The following is a 21,877-nucleotide window of genomic DNA, read 5'->3' as shown; positions in this document are numbered from 1 at the left end:
GTAGGAAGTGGCTCTTGGCTCTATGCATCACCACTGCTCCCTCTTGTCTGGCTAGCAGAACGGTAGCCCAGTGCTGCCTGGGGAGACTTTTTCTCAGCTGCTTTGATTGGCTTCAGTTCCAGTCAATCAGAGCAGCAGGGGTGGTGCCTGGACACAATGGGGGAGTTGTGCCAGGTAAGCACAGTCCCATTGCCTGGACTCTGCACTCCCATACCACTCCTCCGCCCCTCCTGTCCAGACTCCCATCCTGCTCCTGCAGCATCCTTCCCACCCAGACCACAAATACCCACCCCCAGCTTGCTCCTGCATGCCCCCCTCCCACCCATACCTCACACCTGCTCCCAGTAGCCACCTCACTGAACCCTGAATCCTTCACTTTTGGTCCCACCACAGGCCTCCAGAAAAGTTAATCTTGATTGTACCCCAGTTCCCTTTTCCCTGCCTCACACTCATGGACATGCAGCACAAGAGGAGTGAGGTATTTATCAGCAGCCACATTAATGGGGGTGAGGGAATCTCACTTTTATGTAGCCCGACTAGATTTTTCTTTGGGTCAGTGGCCACTGGCCCAAAAAAGGTTCCCCACTCCTACATTATATTCCTTAAATACAGTCAGGTCACACTCTGCTCAACAGTGGAAACATGATTATGTTCTACCATGAATCTGTAGTGCAGATTTGTGACAGACAAGAAAAGGGGAGGCTATGGCTTTCAGTATCAGGCTGCTGGCCTTCAAAAGAAGCTTTGCATGATGTGGAGGGTAGCTGTGATATGCCTTACGCTAGCACCTTGAAGCCCTGCTCAGAATTGGGATGCCATTTTGGTAGGAAGGTGTGGAAGCCAATTTATAGAAGCCATTTCACATTTCTTATTTCTGCAGGTACACAAGAGCTTGAACTTTTCCTCACCTATTTGTGAACGGCAGGGAGGATGAGCTCTGTGGAACACGTTAATGAACTGTTTGGATTTGGGGGTCCTACTCTGTGACACCTGTTCCTCCTTGCTGATGACAGTTTTCTCTCTGAAAATGATTTATGTTTCTCTAACCAATTGCCTCTGGCACTGGACTTGTTTGTGTAAAGGTATAAAATACTGAAGTTAGCTGCATCAAGCAGCCTTGCTGGACTTGATTTTACCAGTGTCCAGTTTGGCTCATCTGTTGCCTTATTGAATTAAATAAAGCTGAATGTTAGCTGCCTAAACACAGAGAAGTCTTTTGCTTCCATAAAGGTAATGTAGATATGGTCCCTGTGGCGCTTGTCTCTGCAGCTAGCCGCCCTGGGGAAGGTTTGTGGCTCTGCACAGCAGCACACATTCAACCTGTGGAACTCCTTGGCAGAGGAGGTTGTGAAGAGCAGGACTTGAACAGTTCATAAAAGAACTAGCTGACTGCAGGGAGGTGAGGGCCAGCGATGGCTATGAGCCAGGCTGGGTAAGTCAGGGGCTAGAACTGGACAGCAGAAGAGGGAGCGCTTGGTGATTACTGGGTACTCCCCCTGGGGCAGCTGGCAGCGCCACCGTCGGCAGACAGGACACGGGGCGAGGTGCCTGAGCGGGGAGGCGGCCCGCATGTGGCCCCGCTGAGGCTGGGGCACCCCCTTAGCTACAGGCCGCAGGTTGGTTTCACTGCCAAGGCCTCGCTCCTCGGTGTGTACACGGAAGCAAGTGGCTCGGCGGCGCCCAGCAGAGGCCGAAGAGCCGCGTGTGGGGAAGCCCCAGCAGCGCGGCGGGACCGCGCTGTCCTGAGCGCCGCGGCCCATCCCTGGGCTGGGGCAAAGGGCGGCCGAGAGTGGTGCTTCACTAGGGCGCAGGCGCAGCGGGCTGGCTACTAGCAATGGCGGCTACGTTCCTAGCCCGGGGCGGCGGTGCTGCGGCCCGAGGTGGGGGCAGAGCGCGGGAAGGGGAAGGGGCGGGAGGCCCGGGGCGCGCCTCGCTTGTCCGCCCGCGGGCGCGAGCTGCGGCTTCCCGCGCTGGCCCCGGATAGGGTGGGAGGAAAAGGGGGGGCCCCTGGGGCCTCGCACAGCGCTGAGGCAGCGGGCGGGACGCGCCTCGGGCTACCTCAGCGTGGTGCCCGCCCCTCGCGCCCTGCCGGCCCCCGCGGGAGACTGGGGCGCTGAGGCAGCTTGGCCCCAAGTTAAGCCGAGGGGCTGGACCCTGTCCCAGGCCGGTGTGGAACCGCTGGCCCGTCATTCTGCTCTGCTTGCGTTGCCTGGGTCTAGGGACGGGTGCGGGGGGGGGGGATCCCCTCATCGCCTCCCTTTCCGCCCTAGCCCTGCGACACCTGCACACCGTCTACCAGAGCGTGGCGTTACCAGAGACCCACCAGATGCTGCGCCAGACGTGCCGGGATTTTGCGGAGAAGGAACTGGTGCCTGTTGCTTCTCAGCTGGATAAGGAGCACCGCTTCCCGGCGGAACAGGTGCCTGCCACCCCTTTGGGTGATGGGGGTGCAGAGCTGGGGGACACCCCCCCCCCGTGGCACAGAAACATACGCTGGACTTGGGCACGGTTCAGAAAAGGGCAACAAAACCGCATAGGGTCTGGCACAGCTGCCCCCTGAGGAGGGTGTAATGAGAGTGGGACTTGGCGGCTTGGAAAAGGGAGGCCAAAGAAATCACGACTGGTGTGGAGAAAGTTTTGTTTAGTCTCTCCCAACACAAGACCAGGGGTCAGTCGCCAAGTGCGGTCGATAGACACCAGGTTTAAAAACAAAGTATTTCATCATGCAACGCACACAGTTAACCTGTGGAAACGCATTGGCAGAGGATGTTGTGGAGGGCAAGATTAGAACAGGGCTCAAAATAGCTAGGTTCATGGAGGAAAGGGTCATCTGTCAATGGCTAGTAGCCTGTGTGGGCAGGCATGGCATCTTTAGCTTGTGTTTTGTCAGAAGCTGGGAGCGGCTCGCTTGGTGTATTCCCTTCATATGTACCTAGCATTGGCCTCTGTCGGAAGACTGGTTGTTTGGTCTGACCCAGTATGGGTTTGCCCATGCCCCACCAGTATGGAGCATGACCTCTACATGTCTCTCTACAGCTACACTTGGCCCAGCCCTGAGCTCAGCACAAAATATTTTCAGTGTAAATCTGGCTCATGCATGTAAGATGCTGCTTGGTGCATTAGATGGAATGCGCCGTTCTCCAGGTCCGTTGTGTTGGGGTATCTCTGTATGTTACCAGTGCACAAATCAGTATGATAAAGCTTCAAAGTGACTCAAGGGGTTTTGTCAGGAGCACTTGGATGCTGATATTTATAGTAGTGCCTGTAGGACATGCTGTTGTGCATGTTAATTGCCCTTCTTTGTCTTCCCCTCTGGGCTTTGATACCATTGAGTTTTCCCTCCTAGCTGCATTCCCCAGGGCTGCTGTAGTTAATGCTGCATGTGATGCATTTGCTTTGGAAAGTCAATAAAATGCTTTAGTAAAAGGAGGTAGGTCACACATTGCAGCACAATAGTGTGTAACACTAAAATGTGCATGTATTGAGCGTAGTTCAGCTGATGAAATGAATGAAAATTACAAAAATTACTATCTTGCTGAAGAGAAGCTGCACATTGTTATTTTTTAACTGTTTTAACCAGAAGAAGTGATTGTTTGAGGTTGTAGTGTATCAGTGTCCTGGATCTGTCACTTCTGTGAAAAAAGCTCAGACATCGCTTGCTGTAGTATTAATTCAGTTGGATGGACTAAAATGCTAACTAGATTTTTAGCAATCAGCTAAACTGTCTTAAAAATCAAACTATTATTTCCTTAGCCCACAGACTTCAAACTGAGTGTATACAAAATAAAAACACATTTTCTCTGTATTTTGAGTCACTGACAATCTAAAAATGTCATACTCCAAGAAAATAAATTAAAAGGAGTATCCTCCCCTGCCTTACTGATAACACCTGAGGTTCTTACAGCTGAAAACACTTCAACTATAAATTTATACTCCTTTCTGGATTTTGTGTAGTGGCTCAGGGCCACAATACGGGATGCAAATACTTAAAGGGGAAACAGTTTATATTGGAATACACAGAACATTCTGGCTGAATTTCAGGTAGTTTAATTTTCACTACACATAAAGGTTAGGCCAGATTATCCGACAGGTATAAAATGTAAATTCAATCCTGTAGTTAAACTATGACAGTTGCTTAGCAGAATACAAGATGCACACACAGTCACTGCTCAAAGACATTAAGCTTGAGAAGACAGAACATGTGCCCTCCAGGGTGGGGAATATCTTGAATTGCATTTGTTGGTAATGATTAACTCCTTGTAAAGACAACTTCCGTGAGAGAGCTATAAAATTGCTTTCCTGTGCACTATCCTTCATGATTCAGTAGCTTTGTGAAGACTTTGTCTTAAGCACTTTTAGGATGCAGTACAAAATTTGAGTGAAAGATTTAAAGGTATAGTTGCAAGGACTGGATTTGCTAGATTTTTCCTCCATCGCCTCTGTACAGTATAATGAACAAAGCTGTGCTTGGGAGTGTGAGAATAAACTCTCATGGGCCAGAGTGATCCTAGGTTCAACCAGGGCTAGTCTCTGCCTCATGTGACAACAAACATATTCAACCTGAGGTAACTTGCTCTTAATCAGCCAGGGCTGCATCAGTCCTGAGCATCTGTAATTCCTCTGGAAGTCACTGTGAGCGGAGGCTGCTCAGCAACTTTTGAGGACCCCCTGCCCCTGCCCCACTGAATCGGGGGTGAGGTGCATGCTTTGTGTAGGTTTGCTGTGATGCAGTTGTATGGCCAGGAGTTGACTCACTAAAGACTATGCTGCTGTTACCAGACATGGCATGATTGATTAGTATGTAGTTAGGTGGGAGCTGGCCTGGAACCCCAGCTCCCTCTGATACTTCAGCATGCAGAAGTAGCTGTTTCAGTTGCTTGTGTTCAGGTGAATGAACAGGAACACATGTGGACTATGCATGTGTTCAAGTGCACCCCAAGGGTGGGACTCCATGTTGCTGCATGTACATGCCTGGGCATCACTGATGCAGAAACTTTCTGGCTTTGCCTATGCTGCAGGGTTTCTTTGACAAAGTGATGCCACTTTCATTAAACTGCTGTGGTGGGTCCAGACTATGCTGCTTGTGTGAGCAGTGCATCCACACTAGCTCCTCTTGCGTCAGCATGGAGAGCAGTGTGTTAGGGGTAGCAATCTTACTGTGCAGCTGGCCTTCTGGGGGTTCGAGAAGGGCTTGCAATGCCTCACAGGGCAGGGATGGCATAGGATGCAGGTTTCACAATCCCATTGTTCCATGAGCATCCTACCATATTGCCAGCCATTTTTCAACTGAAATGTCCAGGTGAGTGTGTGTTGCGGGGGTGGGAAGAAAAATGGAAGGCTTGAACAGCCAATCCTGGGGAAGGGGGACATTCTGCACATCAACCCTCTCTGTGCCCTCTGCCCCCAATTCTGTAGGGCAGGCTCTCCTCTCCCCCGCTTTTAGCAGCAGCCTGCTCTTCCTGCCTGCCTATGGTTCTGTGATTCCCTCTGAGTTTTCCTACAGTCTGATCTGTGAGTTCTCCAGGCTTAGAATGTTAAAGCTTCCTGGAGCTTTGAAAAGGGAAGGACGCTGAGTTCAAAACACTGAGCAGAGCAGGCATTGTGGGAGACTGGGGGACGCCAGTTATGGTGACATAATGAAAATCAGCATCTAGACTGGCTCCTTGTTGACCCCTTTTGCACAAAAAGCCCTGTCCCTCTCATCAAGTTGGCTTTATTTTGTCATTAAAATTTGCTTTGCAATGTTTAAACCTTCATTCTTTTGCCACTGAAAGCTGCCTTTTGCTGACCAAAGTTGCAGTGTAGACAAGGCCTCTCATTCATTTCTCCTTGTCCAGGTGAAGAAGATGGGTGCCCTTGGGCTGATGGCCATGGATGTGCCAGAAGAATATAAAGGGGCAGGGCTTGATTACCTGGCCTATTCCATCGCCACCGAGGAGATCAGCAGGGGCTGTGCATCCACGGGTGCCATCATGAGTGTCAATAATGTAAGCCCCTCCCACGGTCTGGGAAATGGGGCGGTGTGGATCCAGCCCTGACAGCCAGGGGTAACTCTACCAGTTGAGTTGTGAGACTCTCAGTGCTGACGGGATTTAGCCAGTCTGCCTTTGCTGAGCATGGAGGGTGGGTCTTGGTCTGCTGGTCACGATGGGTCTGGACTTTCAGGAGTTGTTGGTTCACTTTTTCATGCAGGGTAAAATAACATGGCTTCTGTTTCCCTGAAGTCTCTGTATTTAGGTCCAATACTGAAGTTTGGTTCTGAAGAGCAGAAGCATCAGTGGATTGCCCCCTTCACCAGCGGAGACAAAATAGGGTGTTTTGCCCTCAGTGAGCCAGGTAGCAGGAACGTTAACATTCCTGGGCTGATGATATAACTGTTTCCCCTTTGAAACTTCCTTCATTTTCCTAAAGTTGGCCAGGGAGCAAAGGTGTAATAGGAATGGGAGCTTGGAGAGAGAGAAGCCCCTGGGAGACTGGCATTTCTCCTTCTGGTTTCTTGTGAGGGGAGGTGAGCTGGAATTGCCCCTAGTAAATCATGTGCTGCTGTTGCTAGGATGGGTATGCGAGGGAGGACCTATTCTGGGGCCACAGGCCCAGTCCCCTGGGTGTGGAAGTAACTGATTCTGTTGCCTTTGTTTTGTATATGAGTGAAGAGGAATATTTTGGTTGTTATTTTGCATGGCGCCTTGCTCAGGAAATGGCAGTGATGCAGGAGCTGTTTCCACAGTGGCAAGGCTGGATGGCAATGAGTGGGTCCTGAATGGCACCAAAGCCTGGATCACCAATGCCTGGGAAGCCTCTGCTGTCGTGGTGTTTGCCACAACAGACAAATCCCAGAAACACAAGGTGAGTTCAGTGGGGTGTAGCCTTCCGTGTCGCTCTGGAAATAGCCTGTGAAGCATTGTGGGGTGTGAAGTGTAGCGCATTGGTAAAAGGCTTCAGAAGCTTGCATGGGAAAATGAAGTCAGAACAAAGGCCTGGGAAGAGCCTGTGTCCCCTCAGAAAGGGGGTGGAAAGTCTGTGTGTTGCATGGGATGGTCACAGTGCTGCTAGATGGTTGGCCTATTCCATGGGACTCTGCATTCCTCTGGGACAAGCTGGAGCAGAGCTTCCTGCAGTGAGAATTCTCATTCCCTTGTAATCTCCCCTCTGGTGAATCACTTTTCTTCTTTCCCACTCTCTTCCCATGGCTGGGTGGGGGAGTTGGCATACGGATGTAAAATTCCATTTAACTTAGGCTATGTCTACACTTACCGGGAAAGTTGACGGCTACTAGGCAATTTTAGGTATGCCAATTGCATATCTAAAATCAATTTTGCAGCCATCAGTGTTGGTCCCTGTCCTCACTGTGGAATGTTGATGGGAGCACTCCTCCCACCGCCATTCCTTAATCCTTGCAGCTCGCAAGGAGTTCCAGGGTCAACACTGATCCTGGACCGCGCCATTTTGTGCATGCGCAAAATGGTGCCTGGAAGATTGAACCTAAGCATTTGATTTTCTGCAGGCATTGTAGACCTAGCCTTAGTTAACTGATTAAAAATGGGGTGGAGGAGCGTGCATGTTGACTGCTCTGGCTGGGATGGAGTTCCCCTGCTCATGGTGCGTTCCTGGGCTCCCTGCCTGCATTGGGCAGGGGCCTGCTCCAGCTCCCACCGGATCTGGTAACCAGGAAGCTTCATCTGTTTATGGTGAGGCTTCCTGGTTAACCATTACTTGTGCCTAGTTGGAATTAGCCTCACATGCTTCCTAGAAAAGCTCTGTCCTACTGCATGATGAGAAGTTGGAGGCAATTTTAAGATCCTGATTCCAATTGCAGGGCATTAGTGCATTCATTGTTCCTATCCCAACGCCTGGGCTCTCACTGGGGAAGAAAGAAGACAAACTAGGAATTCGAGCCTCCTCCACTGCCAATCTGATCTTTGAGGACTGCCGGATCCCTAAGGCCAATCTGCTCGGAACGCAGGGGATGGGCTTCAAAATTGCTATGGTGAGAGCCAGCTGGAGTTGTGGGAAGACAAGGTTGGTGCAGGACTACATCCATATAACATGTTGTTCAGCCAGCGGTATAGGTACTGACCCTTTCTTGGCATTCAAGAAGCACCACTGGTGGTATGCTTCAAAAAGGCAAGTCCAAGCTGGCAATCATTGGGTGTAGAAATTGAGCAGATATGAAGCAGGGGGAGAGCCTCCCCTCCCACCAACTCACCCTGCATCTGCTGATGTGCCTGAGGCGGGGAAACATGGATGTTTCTTTTAATGCCCTCTGTTGAGGAGATGCAGAAACTCAGAACTTGCTGATGAAGAGAGGACACCATCTGGAGTTCATCCAGACATAGATTAGATCTTATTTGGGGAGCATGTGGGACATCTGAGGAACTGCATTGTTGGTACTAGGAAGGTAATGCCTGGGGAGCAGAGAGGAGTGTTCTGTCTCTTGATAGTCTTGGACTCAGGTTCCCAGAAGTGAGTAGCAGTTTGTTTTTTGGGGGTGTTATGCTTGACACCTTAAATGAGCCTGAGGCTCACAACTTGGAACTGTTGCACTTTATGAAAATTTTCTAAAAATTTCTACTGATAAGGGGCCACATCCTCCCTAACTGAACTGACCTGATTTCTCCTCTCTTGATGTCCACAGCTCCCCATTAACTGCTGATAGTGGGCCACATCCTCCATGACTGAACAGACACTGTCAGCTCTGGCCCTCCCCTTGACTGAGACTCCCTCTTTAAACCCTCCTCTGGAATCCCCCACTCATGAATCCGACAAAGCGGGTCTTTGCCCATGAAAGCTCATGCTCCAAAATATGTTAGTCTAGAAGGTGCCACAGGACTTCTTGTTGCTCTACAACTTGGGCACCCAACGTTGCTTGTGCTTTTGGGGAATTTTAGCCAGTGTAGGCTCGAGAGAGTGCGAGACAACATCTGGGGGAGGGGCAGGGAGAAGTAGGGGGAACAAGGAAATCTAGTTTTGTATTTTTTGTGCTTATTTGTCTAATTTCTCTCCCCCTGCCTTTGTTTGCAAAGCAGCAGTTCCTACGCAATATTATTTTTAGAGCCCTGCAGATAGCTGTTCAGCATCTGCGGATAGTGGAGCAGATACATGCCAAGGCTCTTCTCCACCTCTCGCCTTAGGTGGAAGGGGACGGGTCACCAGGGTAGGGAATGGACATAAGATGTGTCCTAAATCTCCTTGCAGGAAGGGCCAAGTGTGGCCCTGCCTAGCCCCCCTTTCCCTCTGCTTGGTGAGCACTGATCTGTGGAGCCCCTTATGTCTGGTCCCTGCTTTCATGCTGCCTGCCTCATACTTACACAACACTGCCCCCACCTTGCTGGTCTGTGCCCTCTCCCTTCCAGATTTGTTGTGCAGATACAATTAAAATCTGAATTGCAGATTGGAAGAGAATTTGAGACTGGTAGATGCAGTTCCACATTTTTCTGTCTGGCCTTGGTCACTTTTGTTTCCCCTCTTCTGACCGAAGCAACTGTCTGGGGTGTCAAGTGCACAGAGGATTTTTATTTCCATACATTATGGGATTGTTCGGGGGCACCAATCTGACTGCAGATTGCCACTTCCCCCTGGTCTGGCAGGCTATGGAGGGATCTGTACCCTTCAGCCCATTGTGTGAGTGGCATTAGAGATGTACAACTTCGTGTCTCACAGCAAACCTTGGATTCGGGCAGGATTGGGATTGCTTCGCAGGCACTTGGCATAGCTCAGGGAGCTCTGGACTGTGCTGTGGATTATGCCGAGAAGAGGATGGCCTTTGGTTCACCCATTTCTAAGCTGCAGGCTATTCAGGTATGGGTTTGGGTGAATATACTGTCCTTGGTCTGGTGGCAGTAGTTCTGCGTATTTCAGTAAGCACACGCATAGGCAGCAATACAGCAGCTGAGCTGGGGCAGGTAATGCACTTTGAACTCTGTACACACCATGTGTGCAGGCACGTTAGATTTACAGCTGCCTGCCTGCACCTGTGCAGGTCTAGTTCGATGTTTGCTAATTGACTTCCCCGTTTCTGTGGTGAAATTGCTTTGGGTTGCTGAGAGGCTTGTCAGCAGTCTTAGAGGCAGAGCATGCTGGGGTGGGCAGCCCAGGGGGTTCTACTCACATGTTTGTGGCTGTTGCAGTTGAAGCTGGCAGACATGGCACTGGCCTTGGAGAGCGCTCGCCTGCTAACCTGGAGAGCAGCCATGTTGAGGGACAATGGGAAACCTTATACAAAGGTACTTCTTGCTTTCTGTAATCTGCTGTTGATTTAACAATGAGGAGCACACTCATAAAACAATGGAAATGCAAGGGAGTTATCTGGTCTAGCTACCAGGGGTTGTCTCCTACAGTTTATCTTCTAGGGCATAGCTCTGCATAAAGTCAGAAAATTAACTAACTTTGGGCTCTGAACACTGCCTGGCATCCTCTTGCCTAGGTCCTGTGTGCCCAAAGCAATCAGGGGAAAGGCTAGGCTACAGGATTCCCTTTAGTCTGACTCAGCAGCCTCCCACTTATAAGAGAGCATTTAACACTAGTGAAAGGTGCGTCAGGCAACAGAGAGCCTCTGTCCACAAAGTAAAGTGGGTACAGGCAGTGGAAGCACCATCCCCTCCCCATGCGTGTAATGAACATGCATCCATGTGAGGGAGATGGCCTATTCTCAGGAGGTTTTATTATTGGATCTGGGATCTGCAGCCAGTTATCTGCTCAAGAACTCTCCAAAAACAGATGCTCACATTAATGGCAGCTGTACTGCCATCTAGCATTTGATGTGTGCAAGGTTTTGTTATGAATGGGTGGTTCACTAGGTAACGTGGAAGGGTTAAGAGATGGAGTTGCTCTAGTTATATCATGAACCACTTAAAATGCTGAGGCCTTGGTAGTCTCTAGCTCATTGTTAAGGTCACTGGGTTCAACTTGTGAAACAGGGCTCCTCATCTCACTTATGTAAGTAACTCCAGAGTTTCACCTCCCAGTCATACATACATACATACTTCCCAGTCATGCAGCAAGAGAGACAGATCTGAGCTCATACTGATTTAATTAGATCAAATCGGTAACAGTGACAGCATAGACAATGGCTGGTCCCTGGTGTGCAGGCTAGTCCAAGCAGCTCCTAGTTTCACTGCTGTTTTTGGGCTACCTTGGCTGTGTCTGTACATGGAGTCCTGGAAGGGTGCTAGACAATTGGGATAGAAACCATGCTCGCTGAATTAAGTGCACCAGTCATAAAGTGGTACACAGGATTCTCACCTCTACCAGGGCTGGAGCTGACTGCCCTAGCAAGTCAGAGGGGAGCTCATTTAGAACGTTTGTGAGTTAAGCATGGCTGTGAAGGCCTATGATATAGCACCTCTTTATACCTGATAGATATGGAGAGCCCATCACAAAAAAGAAATAGGGAAGGAACCACTAAACAGAAGGCAGGCTAAGGAATCTGGTCGCTTGTTATGGGTATGCTACAACAGCTATTGCAGGATTTCTGCATGCAAAACCAGTTGACATCAAATGCAACTTTCACAATGCCTCAACATCTGTTTATCTAATATACTGTGCAAATTTCAGCCAACAAACTGAAAAGGCCTTTATTTATGCACTTCATCAGTTGGAAGTAGTTTCAGGTTCTGTTCCCACTTGCGCTCTCCCCTGCCAATTTTTGTGATTTTGAACAAATGCATTTTCCTACTTTTACATGTTTTTTCTTTACCTTGTTGCTATGATTAAAAAAAAAAACCCACACAAAAAGGAAACTGACTTGGGCCAGAGCTGTCATGTGTATCGAATACACAAATGGAGGAAAAGTTGGTTTTTGTGTTTTTGGTTTTTTTTTATCTGACAACAGTACAATATAGGGACAAGACATTTCACAACTGTATTTTAAAAAAAGTATACAGCATAGAACTCATTTGTCAACAACAACAGTGACGCTAAGAGCTTAGCATGACTCAAAAATAACATTGAGAAAAAATTAAATGTCTGCAAACCTTTTTTGCTGTAGGACATAAATCAGTCCCTGTCTGGGATGTGGAAGAGACCTCTCCTTTGGACAAAACTAACGGGGTTTTACAGCTTCCTCTTGGCCACCAGATGGAATGTTGTTTTGATCTGCTACGGCAATGCCCATGTACCATACAGTGCTACACAGTGACGCCTACTTTTTCCTTAGGTTTAAAATAACATAAGATGGAAAACTGAATTTGGGTAAAATTAAATTGGAGACAGCAGAAGGAAAAACTTGGAGAAGATCAACTGGTTTTTAAAAGTTCTGTATTGGTAGCACAAAAAGAACGTTGGTTGCAATATTTATTTACATGGGTAATATTCAAAAAAGGCCATGGAAAGGATGCCAGACGTGGTTTAATATTCATTTGTTTGTATTTTTTTTCAATTTCTAAATTTAGAGCTGCTTTGATTAGAATAAGGCTGTAGTGGATTCTGATGTAAGTGGCATTATCACCCATTAAATATACACGTTTGAAGATGAAATTGAGTATAATTGTAGGCCTGCTTCTTAATCTTTAAAATGAAGTTTTGGTTCTGTCATTCAGGCAGTCTCTTCCACTCACCTATTCAACTTTTTGCATACTTACAATTTAGTAAACACATAAAAATTAAGGTTACAGTTGTAAGCAGCAGCTCTTGTGCATAAAGCTGCCTGGGCTCGTGCATCTGAAGTGTGCTTCCTGGAGCCTTTCTCCCCCACCACCCCTTTTCATCAGAGAGATTCTCAAATGTTCTGTTCTCTGGCTTCTGACAGCAGTACAAGGGTTGGCTCTAGCTCCTCTCCACAGTTGCATCTTCAATCAAACATATAGGGATCTGTTGTGGAGGGCAGTGGCTTATCAATGATTGCTCCAATGCCACTATGTGACTGTTTTAAGAGGTACATTTTAAAGACAGGGTGTGAATTCTGGGTATGTATACAAAATTTTGCTTCAGGTGGGACTTAGTGTCCCTAATCTGGGAACACCTGTGGTACAGAGGAGGAAGCAGCTCTGTGTGCCTCCTAACAGGGGAAACAGCAGTGTGGCAATATGTTCCACTGGAGGTTTTTCCCTGCTGCCTCCTTAGTGGTGGGGGTTGGTGCCATGCACATTCCTGAGTGGGGTGCTAGATAAACGCCCCATCTTCCTCCTGACCTGGCAAAATCTTTAAACCCGGGCTCCCTGGGTTGCCAGAAAAAGCAGTTTGTGTACTAAGCCCTGCTAGATAAAAACCTACAAAAATGTTTTCGTTTTTAAAGGAAGCTGCAATGGCCAAGCTAGCTGCATCGGAGGCTGCAACTGCCACTTCCCATAAGGTAACTAGCCATCTAAGTATCTGTCTCTGCTCAGACCAACCTGAGTGAGGTTGGGGGTCTCTGCTTCTGCTGTAACGCACAATGGGAACCTGGCGGGGGGGTTAGCTTGTCCAGCTCCTGCTCTGGAGTACAGTAAGTAGGGAAAACCAAAATTTGACAAGTATAACAATACAACTGATGAATAATAGTTTATTTTGAGGCTTTTATTTCTTTAAATTTCAGAGTTGTCAAAAGTCAGGGGAAAAACAGACAATGATTTGACATTAAAAAATATAAAGCTTTGTAATGCCACTTGTGTCAAATAGTAAGTAAATATCCTCAAGCAGCATTTTCTTTTAAGTTTCAATTTGTCAGTGCAAATAATTTTAATCAGTTGGGGTTTGTGTATTTGGTTGAAATGCACATTTATCAACTTATGAACCTAGGCTTGGAAGGATTAACATTGTGTATAGAAAGGAAAGAGCTCAACTTTCTTGCTGAAGAACTAAGTTGTGCAGATGCACCTGGCATTGCCATAAAGAATTCCTTTGTGGCCTTGTTGCTTACCTCTGTTTGAAGGCTGTGTGCTATTGTGTCCCCTGTGTAAAGTCCCTTCAGCAGTCAGGCCTGAAGCCCAAGCAAATATATTTTGGGCAGTGGAGAACTATGCTACTTATGTATCCAATACTTCAGTTCCTTTCCCTTTCAATGTTGCTGATAACAGCATCAGCCAGTGGTTTATGGCAACACATGAAAGCAGGGAGGGCAAAACTCCAGGCTACATCCTGATTTTACTACAATTTGCTCCATTTGCATCTTCCTCACTGCAGATATGGTAGGTCAGGGGCATGAAATTTCGTAAAGTGCTCGTGTCCCTGGAACGTGTTTGAGCCTAGTAGTTGGTTGTGGAGGTTGTACCTCTTTTTCTGATCTGAGATTCACTGTTTTTGTTTCAGGCCATCCAGATCCTGGGAGGGATGGGCTATGTGACAGAGATGCCAGCAGAACGCCATTACCGGGATGCTCGAATCACAGAAATCTATGAGGGGACAAGTGAGATCCAGAGACTAGTGATAGCAGGACAACTGCTGAAGGCATACCGTGGCTGAAGAAGTGGGGGAGACACTGACATGGATGAAAGGAGGCTGACAGAAGGTGGAAATTCCCTTACATCATCACCCCTCTTTTTAGAAGGGGACTTGAACAACTCACGTTAATTGCCTTATGTGCCTTTGTAGGAGTTAGGGTTAAACAAAGGGAGCAGCAACATGTAAGTGAAGCCCAATTTGTTGTAATTAACAGTTTCAACTCTGTTCTCTTACAGAAACAGTCCATGGTGTCAGTCCTTAGTCTTACTGGCTGAGAGATTTGGTTGCCCTCACAGGGTGCTTAATTAACTAAGGAAATTTGAGATTAGGGGGAAGTAACAGCTGTGTTTCTCTTGTGCATTCTAAAGTCCTTATGAAGGTGAGGGTTGTGTTTTCTAAGATGGTGGGGGTGAGATGTTTGCACTATCCCAGAGTGATTGTCACCCTGCCTCTTCAGGTTTGGTCAGTAATGAATTACAAATGTGTGACCTTGCTGGCTGTGAACTCTCATTATATAGTGTCCCTTACTGCAGCAAAGGGGTGCTTGCTAGTACCTGGCTCATTCTCACAAACAGGCATGCAGTTTGTTTACCTTATTTTTAAGAGCACACCTTCATTATGTAAAGAGGGCTGCCTGGGCATTATTGAGATGCTTGAATGTACAGGAATAGTTAAGTCTGGTTTCTCACTGAGCCACTGCTTTAGAGTAAAATCCATCATATCTTATTTCATTAATTTTAGGATATTAGTGAAAGTAGCAGCAGCTCTGTTGTGATGAGTTTCTGCGCTTTACCCTAAGGTTTTTAAAGCTACACAGATGTGAACCATCCTTTGAAAAGGAATGAGGGAGGGGCTACAATAGTACTGCTGTACAATGACACACTGATCTGCCCCCTGCTTGCTCAATTCATACCCTTGAGTGTCACTGCATGAAAACCTTGCTACAAGCTTGAGGAAGAGCTGCCTTCACAGCAGCTGGTCTTTGCCAAACAGTCTGAAAGTTCACTTGAAAGAAAGTTACACATGAAGTTATGCCCATTTTGGGGTGGTATGGCTTGGTCGAGATTTTTTTCAACACCCACCACAGTTCAGCACAGTGATGAACTGCACTTCTCAGAATGGTAAAGTATGGGCAGGAGCCTGTGTGTTAAATATCAAATCCCAACTCTACTGGCCCACCACTTGCCCTGCAGCTAGCTCAAGCTCACACAGATAAGTTTTTTTTTTTGTTTTAAACTGTGAGGCTGTTATTTTCTTGAAGGCCAATAGGGGGCAACAAAACACTGAAAAAAGGGAGGTTACCAGGCAGGAAATGGATAATACCCAATATTGCTGATTAAAAATCTCAAATGTAAATAATTAATCAAGTCATTTAAGTGGAAGGGGTGCAGAATTACCATCTAGAAATTCAAAGGCTGTGGAGGGGAAATACCTAATTTGCTTTAATAATAAGCCAAAGTCAAATCACTCCTTTGTATTAGAACTTAGTGGTTATACCTTTCCCAACTCTGTCAGGCTGTGGCCATGCTAGCCCCTCCTTTTGGAGGGGCTACAGTAATGTGGCACTTTAGGATATGCTAATGAGGCACTACCATAAATCTCATTAGCATAATGGCAGCCACACATGCTTCCAAACTGCCAGTTTCAAAATACAGCCACCCTTGTAGCCAGGGGGTCTTAGGAAAGAGAGCCCTGGTTTTGAAAGCCCCTTAATCCCAAAACCAGATGGGAATAAGGAACTTTTGAAATCAGGGGATTGTTTCAAAATGCTCATGGCAGCACCTCATTAGCATATCCCAAAGTGCCACATTACCATAGCCCCCCTGAAAGGAGGGCCTAATGTGGCCACAGCCTTAGTGTGAAACACTTCAATTTCTTTTAAGGGGCAAGTTGATAACACTAGGACCTGCAGTTGTGGCCATTCCACAGGTTGGTCTGTCTGTCTTGCAGTTGAAACACATCAGTTCAGCTAATAGGCCTGTCTTACAGTTTTAGAACTTAAATTCAGAGTTTCACAACCACTGTTAATAATCCTGGGCATGGTCATAAATTCCTTCTCTTCTTGCCTCCTGGCAACTTCCAAAGGGTTATTGACTCAGGTCCCATCTTGTTTACTCATACTGTATTTGGTTCTTACATGGGGCAATTAATTACTATCCAAAAGTAACTTCACCTAAATTACTGAAAGTTAGGAGAAACTTACAGAGAAACTCTCCTCTTAAGTTGTCATTGGCCTTTTTGCTGAGTTTTTGAACTTTGTCTACTTGGCATCATGTTGTATGAAGCAATTTGAATCAGGTTGAGTGGCCCTTTCCTACAGCAACAGGGGGAAGTATTTAACATAGAATAGGAAAGCATGTGTGTAAAAGCCACAAACTGTCTAGGGGGCTTTAGGGCAGGTGTTGATTATTAACTATTTACTTTTTATTTTTCCCCATAAGCCACTCCACAATTAAACAGCCCCTTAGCCAGAGTCAGTATCATCTGTCTGTGCCATAGACCTAGCCTCAAAATGCAGAGACACATGCTCCAGTTTAAAGTAGTGATTCAGTGCCCCTGGTCCCATATTGCTGTGTGCTGAACAGAAAAAAAACATATAAGATTTTGCTGTAGCCAGGTTGCACCCAGTTCAGAGAACGCTCACTAAACATGAACAGTCACATAGTCCAGACTTTGGACTATAAATATTTAAAATATCCCATTTTACATCCCCCATTACATCAAACAGGAATTACAAAGGGTGGGACAAGATAGTGCTGGAAAGTTTTTTCCCAGCCCCTAACTGTCAGCACACCAGTTCTTATAATAGTGCTGCTGTTTGAGCATGGTGGCCAAATGAATATACTCAGCCAAGCAAACCAAACAGTACAGTTTGGCAAGGCCTGCAACAAACCATGAGCTGACTTTACACAGGAGCAAACTGCTACATCTCCTTTGTGATGGATTGCAATCAGCTGCTTCTTGAGGTATGTCCCAGTCTATTACAGACAAAGGGGGGGGGGGAACTCTGCTGCTCATACAAAACAAGTTATACAGGATTCATGAGGGGAGGTGGTTGTTTTTTTTTAAAAAGAGGGGATTTCCCCCCCCCCCCCCCCCCCGGTGCAGTGACCTGCCTTGAACAAGCTTAGGTGGAGTCAGGCCAGCCTTTGAGAAAAGGCTCTGTTTATGGGTAAATAAGTTATTTCTGAGAGTCAGTGTGAGCTGAGCCAAAGCACAAAAGTTGGGGCCCAGGAAAGTCCAATTGTGGACAGATCCCACAAGGGGGGGGGGGGGGGGAAGGCACAGCCATGCCACATTCCATTCTGTTTTACAGGCCTTTGGCTTTTTGCCCCAAGAAGTTGTAAGTGAACAGGAAACTAGTTACTTGGCAGGCTACTGGGAAAGGAAAAAAAAAAAAAAAAAGAACCTGAAGAGATTTGCACACACAGGTGAGGAACACATTAGCAAACATGCTTGTTCTAGGGCAGAGTAAGCTGGTCAGATGAAAGCAGGTGGGCTGCTCTTGCTTGCCTTGCCCCAGAAGTAGTGCTGAATCTTTGTCCCCTTCCCTACATCTACAGCTGCAGATACTGCTTGTTTTCAATGTTTTGCCTCTTCCACACCCCATAAGAGGAGTATGCATTCCCTTACATAAAGCAGGCAGATTAGGCAGACCGAACCAGACCCAAGCTGTTCTGATTCATCACCCCTAAATTGTGGTGTTTGTCACACACTAGGAAAGAGCCCAGTGACAGTCTATCCTTTCAATTTCTTCAAACAAAACTACAGTTTCCACTGCAGAGTTCACTTGGGAGGATTTGCAGCAGGGTGTAAGCAGCCACATTGTGTGGAACAGGATTTCTAGGAGCATGTTCTGCAGGGGCAGGGATAGCTCAGGGGTTTGTGTATGGGTCTCCTAACCCCAGAGTTGTGAGCTCAATCCTTGAGGGGGGCAATTTAGGGACTCTGAGGCAAATATGAGCTTTAGATCTGAAGACGCAGGTCTGTCCCACAAAAGCTCATCACCTACTAAATCATTTTGTTCATCTTTAAAGTGCTACTGGACTGCTTTTTTGTTTTGATTGTAAGAGAGCTGTGCTAGGCTATATACTATCTCTGAGATAGGTTTGTGCTGCAACAAGCTGAGCTAATGATCTTCCCCCACAGGAAATGTGATCTGAGCACAAAAAGGAACAAATGATTAGTGTCCTCACACTCACATCTGAACACAACACTTGGATTTTAACCTACATTCCCCCCAAAAGACCAGCTAGTCTGGAATGAAAACACTAAACTTGGGGGAGCGTCAAATGCATGGACAAGGACAATACTTGAACAAACAGCCTGAGTTAACTCTAGTGAACACCCACCCTAAAATGCACAGCAAGAGATGCAGTTAAAGAACACCCCTTATGGAGATAAAATGGCCCAGCAGATAGAGCAGAAGCCTGGCAATCAAGACTGTGGGTTCCCTGCCTCACTGCAACTGTCTTGCTGGGTTATCTTGGGCAAGACACTTTGGTGCATGGCTCAATTTAGAGACCTGCAAAGAGGGGATAACACAATGTCTTAGATTTAAGTTACAGGAGTAAAACACTTGGGAGCCTCAGATGGAAGTCGCTGTAGAAATACAACATTACAGTGATGCAAGGCACCATCTCCTTTATTTCTCTCTTGTTGGCATGGTCTCATCTGCACCTTGAGGAAGATAAAAGCAAGCCACTCTTCATGACCAAGCTGAAGACCACACTGCAGGAATATGTTTCAAACAATCAACCTATGCATTTTTCCCCCCCTCCCAATGCACATTTAAAATGAAGCATCACTATCCCTCCTCCAGTAACACCTGAACATTTTAATACAGATCTCCATTATGGCACAGTGTGGTTGACTGTAGGTTCACTCTTCTTTTTTAATGGTTTAGAGCAGCAATGGGACACAGTATAGTACATCTGAAGGCATTGCAAAAATCTGTCAAAACAGGGAACATAAAAATGGACCAGTACCCACAAATTAGAAAATAGGAGTCGTGAATTGGACAACTTACCATCATCTTTTGGGTAACATTAATCCAACATCATATTCAGAACAGGCAGACCTTGAATTTACAATGTTAGACTTACGATGAATGGCATTGTCCAGGTTGTTCCACACTCTGGCAGTTTGAGTGCAGAAGATGGGGGCCCACAAGAGACCTTCAAATACCTTGCCACTAAAGACTTCTGCTGGAAAAGTTCCAACGCAATAGACGCCCTGACATCAGGTGGTGCGCTGCCATTACCCAAGTACAAAAAAACGTTTTTGAACCCAGGAAGGCATACTTGGGAATTTCTTCCTGTAGCGTTTCCCAAAGCTCTTTAACCCTTCCTCAAAGAGCTTGAAAAAAATTCTAAATTTATTTACAGCAGATTCTCAGTCTGAGACACGTGCACACAGAACTTCCTGTGTCCTAGAACACAGAAAACATCACAATCTTAAAAGGATGATTTATTTTTAACGAAATCAGCATACTTGCTCAGTAGGTCTTCAAGACCAACAACAAAAAATTACTGGGATTCTGTTTCAGTGGTTTAGCACAGAGGAGTTTAACTAAACTAAAAAAAACCCACACATGATCACATCTGCCTAAATATTCTCTGTTCACTTACATATCCTTTGTTCCAGGCTTCAGTCTTTCCTTAGGTATGGATATTGCCAAAAAATCTGTGCCTTTAATTCTGGTTCAGTCCATCTCTTCCCCCACCCAGCTCCTGCTCTGAACTCTCACACAAAGGACACTGAAGCAGGAAAAACTTTCATTTCAAATCTCTCACTATCTTTCCATGGCTCTCCTGGCCACCTTCCAACACTTCCTGAATACTGCTGCTCTGGGTTTAGCCCTTTCAGGCAACTTAGTTAACTGACTACTGGGATGTCTAGGAAAGACCAGTACCACTCTCATCCATCATGGGCACTTATGATGCTTCTCAATTGATAGCCTGATTTGACTTATGACACTCAGTCCTGCAATATTTCTTCTCAGCAAAAAGAAGGGCTGCTAATGAAAAGCCCAGGAAGTGTCCTCAGTGACCAGATATCCATCAAGTCACACATCAGATGCAACAAAGGAAATGCTGGATTTCAAAGATGCCCACCCACTGGGCACAAGGAGGATGAAACAAACAGTACCTCTAGCATAACAAAAAAAGCAGTAAAGTAGCACTTTAAGACTAACAAAGTAATTTGTTAAGTGATGAGCTTTCATGGGACAGACCCACTTCTTCAGAGCATAACCAGGTGTCTGTTCTGGTATGGCTATGGTCTGAAGAAGTGGGTCTGTCCCATGAAAGCTCATCACCTCAAATTATTTTGTTAGTTTTTAAAGTGCTACTTTACTGCTTTTTTGTTTTGATAGTATATAGACTAGCACAGCTTTCTCTCTCTTACGACTTCTAGTGTATGATAGGTTAGTTACACATCACTTATGGGAAGGTTTATTTCTTCAAGTTTGTATTATACACAACTTGGTCCCTGCAATTGTAGTATAGGGTACCAAATTGCTCTCTACATCCCTTTAGAGAACAGGGTTCTCTCAAGGGGACCAGTAACAGGGTTTGGGAAATAGGCAGGGGGACAACAGAACTGTTTTCTAATACTGCTTTGACAATATCATCCACAATGTGGCCAGCCTGTATTGCTACATACTAGTTGGTCAAGCAGTTAGAAGAAGACATAACCAGAACTCTTAAATGGAATTTCAACTCAGATTCTTAACTCTGATTAATTTAAAGTCATTATACATGCTTTGCAATGTAAGGACAAAACGTAAGTAAATAAAACCAAAAATAGGCAGAAAATTAAGACATTTTGTGGATAAGAAAGCATAGGGGTTGTAACTATTCTGAGGTTACATTTCAGGTGAACGTGTGCAGTGCCTATAAGTTGAAGGTGTTTTCTAACCATAGAAATCCTCATGCAAGACCTCAGAAAGAAAGGGACCTTGCAGGCAATCCACATAAGAACCTTTCTAGACTGATGCTGCATAGCTCTAAACAAGCAGCAAAAAGCATTTATCATGGAGCAGATTTCACATTAATTATGAGCTGACAGCTCCAGACAACCAAGTTCAGGATGGTGCAAGTCACATTGCATGTTAATAATGTCCCATATAACATTGCTGCCAACAAGCTCTGACTGATAGCATTATCTGTCTATATACTATTGGTTTACCAAAGATTTTTGCTAATATTTTTTATTTAGCCAAGTTTTTAAAATATCTTAAGCAGCACACTTTTTAAAAAAATTAGCCCTGGTTAGATGCAGTTAACTATCAGATAAACCAACTGAGCTGCTGGACACTGTACTGTCGCTTCTGGATTCCACTGAAGAGATCCATGTGAAAAATATGCCAAATCTAAAATGCTGGATAGATTAACCAAAAGGTGGAAAACAAACAAACCAACCAACCACTTGGGCCCTGCTTGTGATCTTGGACCATGAGTAGCCTTCTGAAATCCAGAAATGCTCGCAGACTGGCCTATCAACTTGAAAGATGCCAACA

General features: G+C 46.1%; 1 protein-coding gene across 2 annotated transcripts; it reads left to right on the top strand.

Annotated features, from left to right (window-relative positions):
• The first annotated feature begins 1,788 nt into the window (after window positions 1-1,788).
• Window positions 1,789-14,844, top strand: ACADS (acyl-CoA dehydrogenase short chain). Of its 2 annotated transcripts, none has more exons than XM_075012746.1 (10): window positions 1,789-1,880; window positions 2,271-2,419; window positions 5,838-5,987; window positions 6,225-6,336; window positions 6,695-6,846; window positions 7,817-8,019; window positions 9,681-9,798; window positions 10,128-10,223; window positions 13,232-13,288; window positions 14,224-14,844. In XM_075012746.1, exons 1-10 carry the CDS (start codon window positions 1,835-1,837, stop codon window positions 14,374-14,376), a joined length of 1,236 nt encoding a protein of 411 aa, XP_074868847.1. In that variant the 5' UTR covers window positions 1,789-1,834; the 3' UTR covers window positions 14,377-14,844. The 2 variants fall into 2 exon arrangements, with proteins under 2 accessions (XP_074868847.1, XP_074868848.1); XM_075012747.1 differs by having other exon boundaries at window positions 1,791-1,880; window positions 7,817-7,987; window positions 9,661-9,798.
• Window positions 14,845-21,877: the final 7,033 nt, after the last annotated feature.

This window comes from Carettochelys insculpta, chromosome 18 (genome assembly GCF_033958435.1).
Source record: "Carettochelys insculpta isolate YL-2023 chromosome 18, ASM3395843v1, whole genome shotgun sequence".
In the NCBI taxonomy this organism is placed as follows: domain Eukaryota; kingdom Metazoa; phylum Chordata; order Testudines; family Carettochelyidae; genus Carettochelys; species Carettochelys insculpta.
The sequence above is the reverse complement of the archived record's forward strand: the minus strand, read 5'-3'. Positions and strand labels throughout refer to the sequence as shown.

Excerpts from the sequence above, each read along its gene's own strand:
- ACADS (XM_075012746.1), top strand. The coding sequence starts at position 1,835 with ATGGCGGCTACGTTCCTAGCCCGGGGCGGCGGTGCTGCGGCCCGAG. Across the intron at positions 6,847-7,816 it reads ACAAATCCCAGAAACACAAG|GGCATTAGTGCATTCATTGT; the intron begins GTGAGTTCAGTG and ends TTCCAATTGCAG. Across the intron at positions 8,020-9,680 it reads TGGAGTTGTGGGAAGACAAG|GATTGGGATTGCTTCGCAGG; the intron begins GTTGGTGCAGGA and ends GGATTCGGGCAG.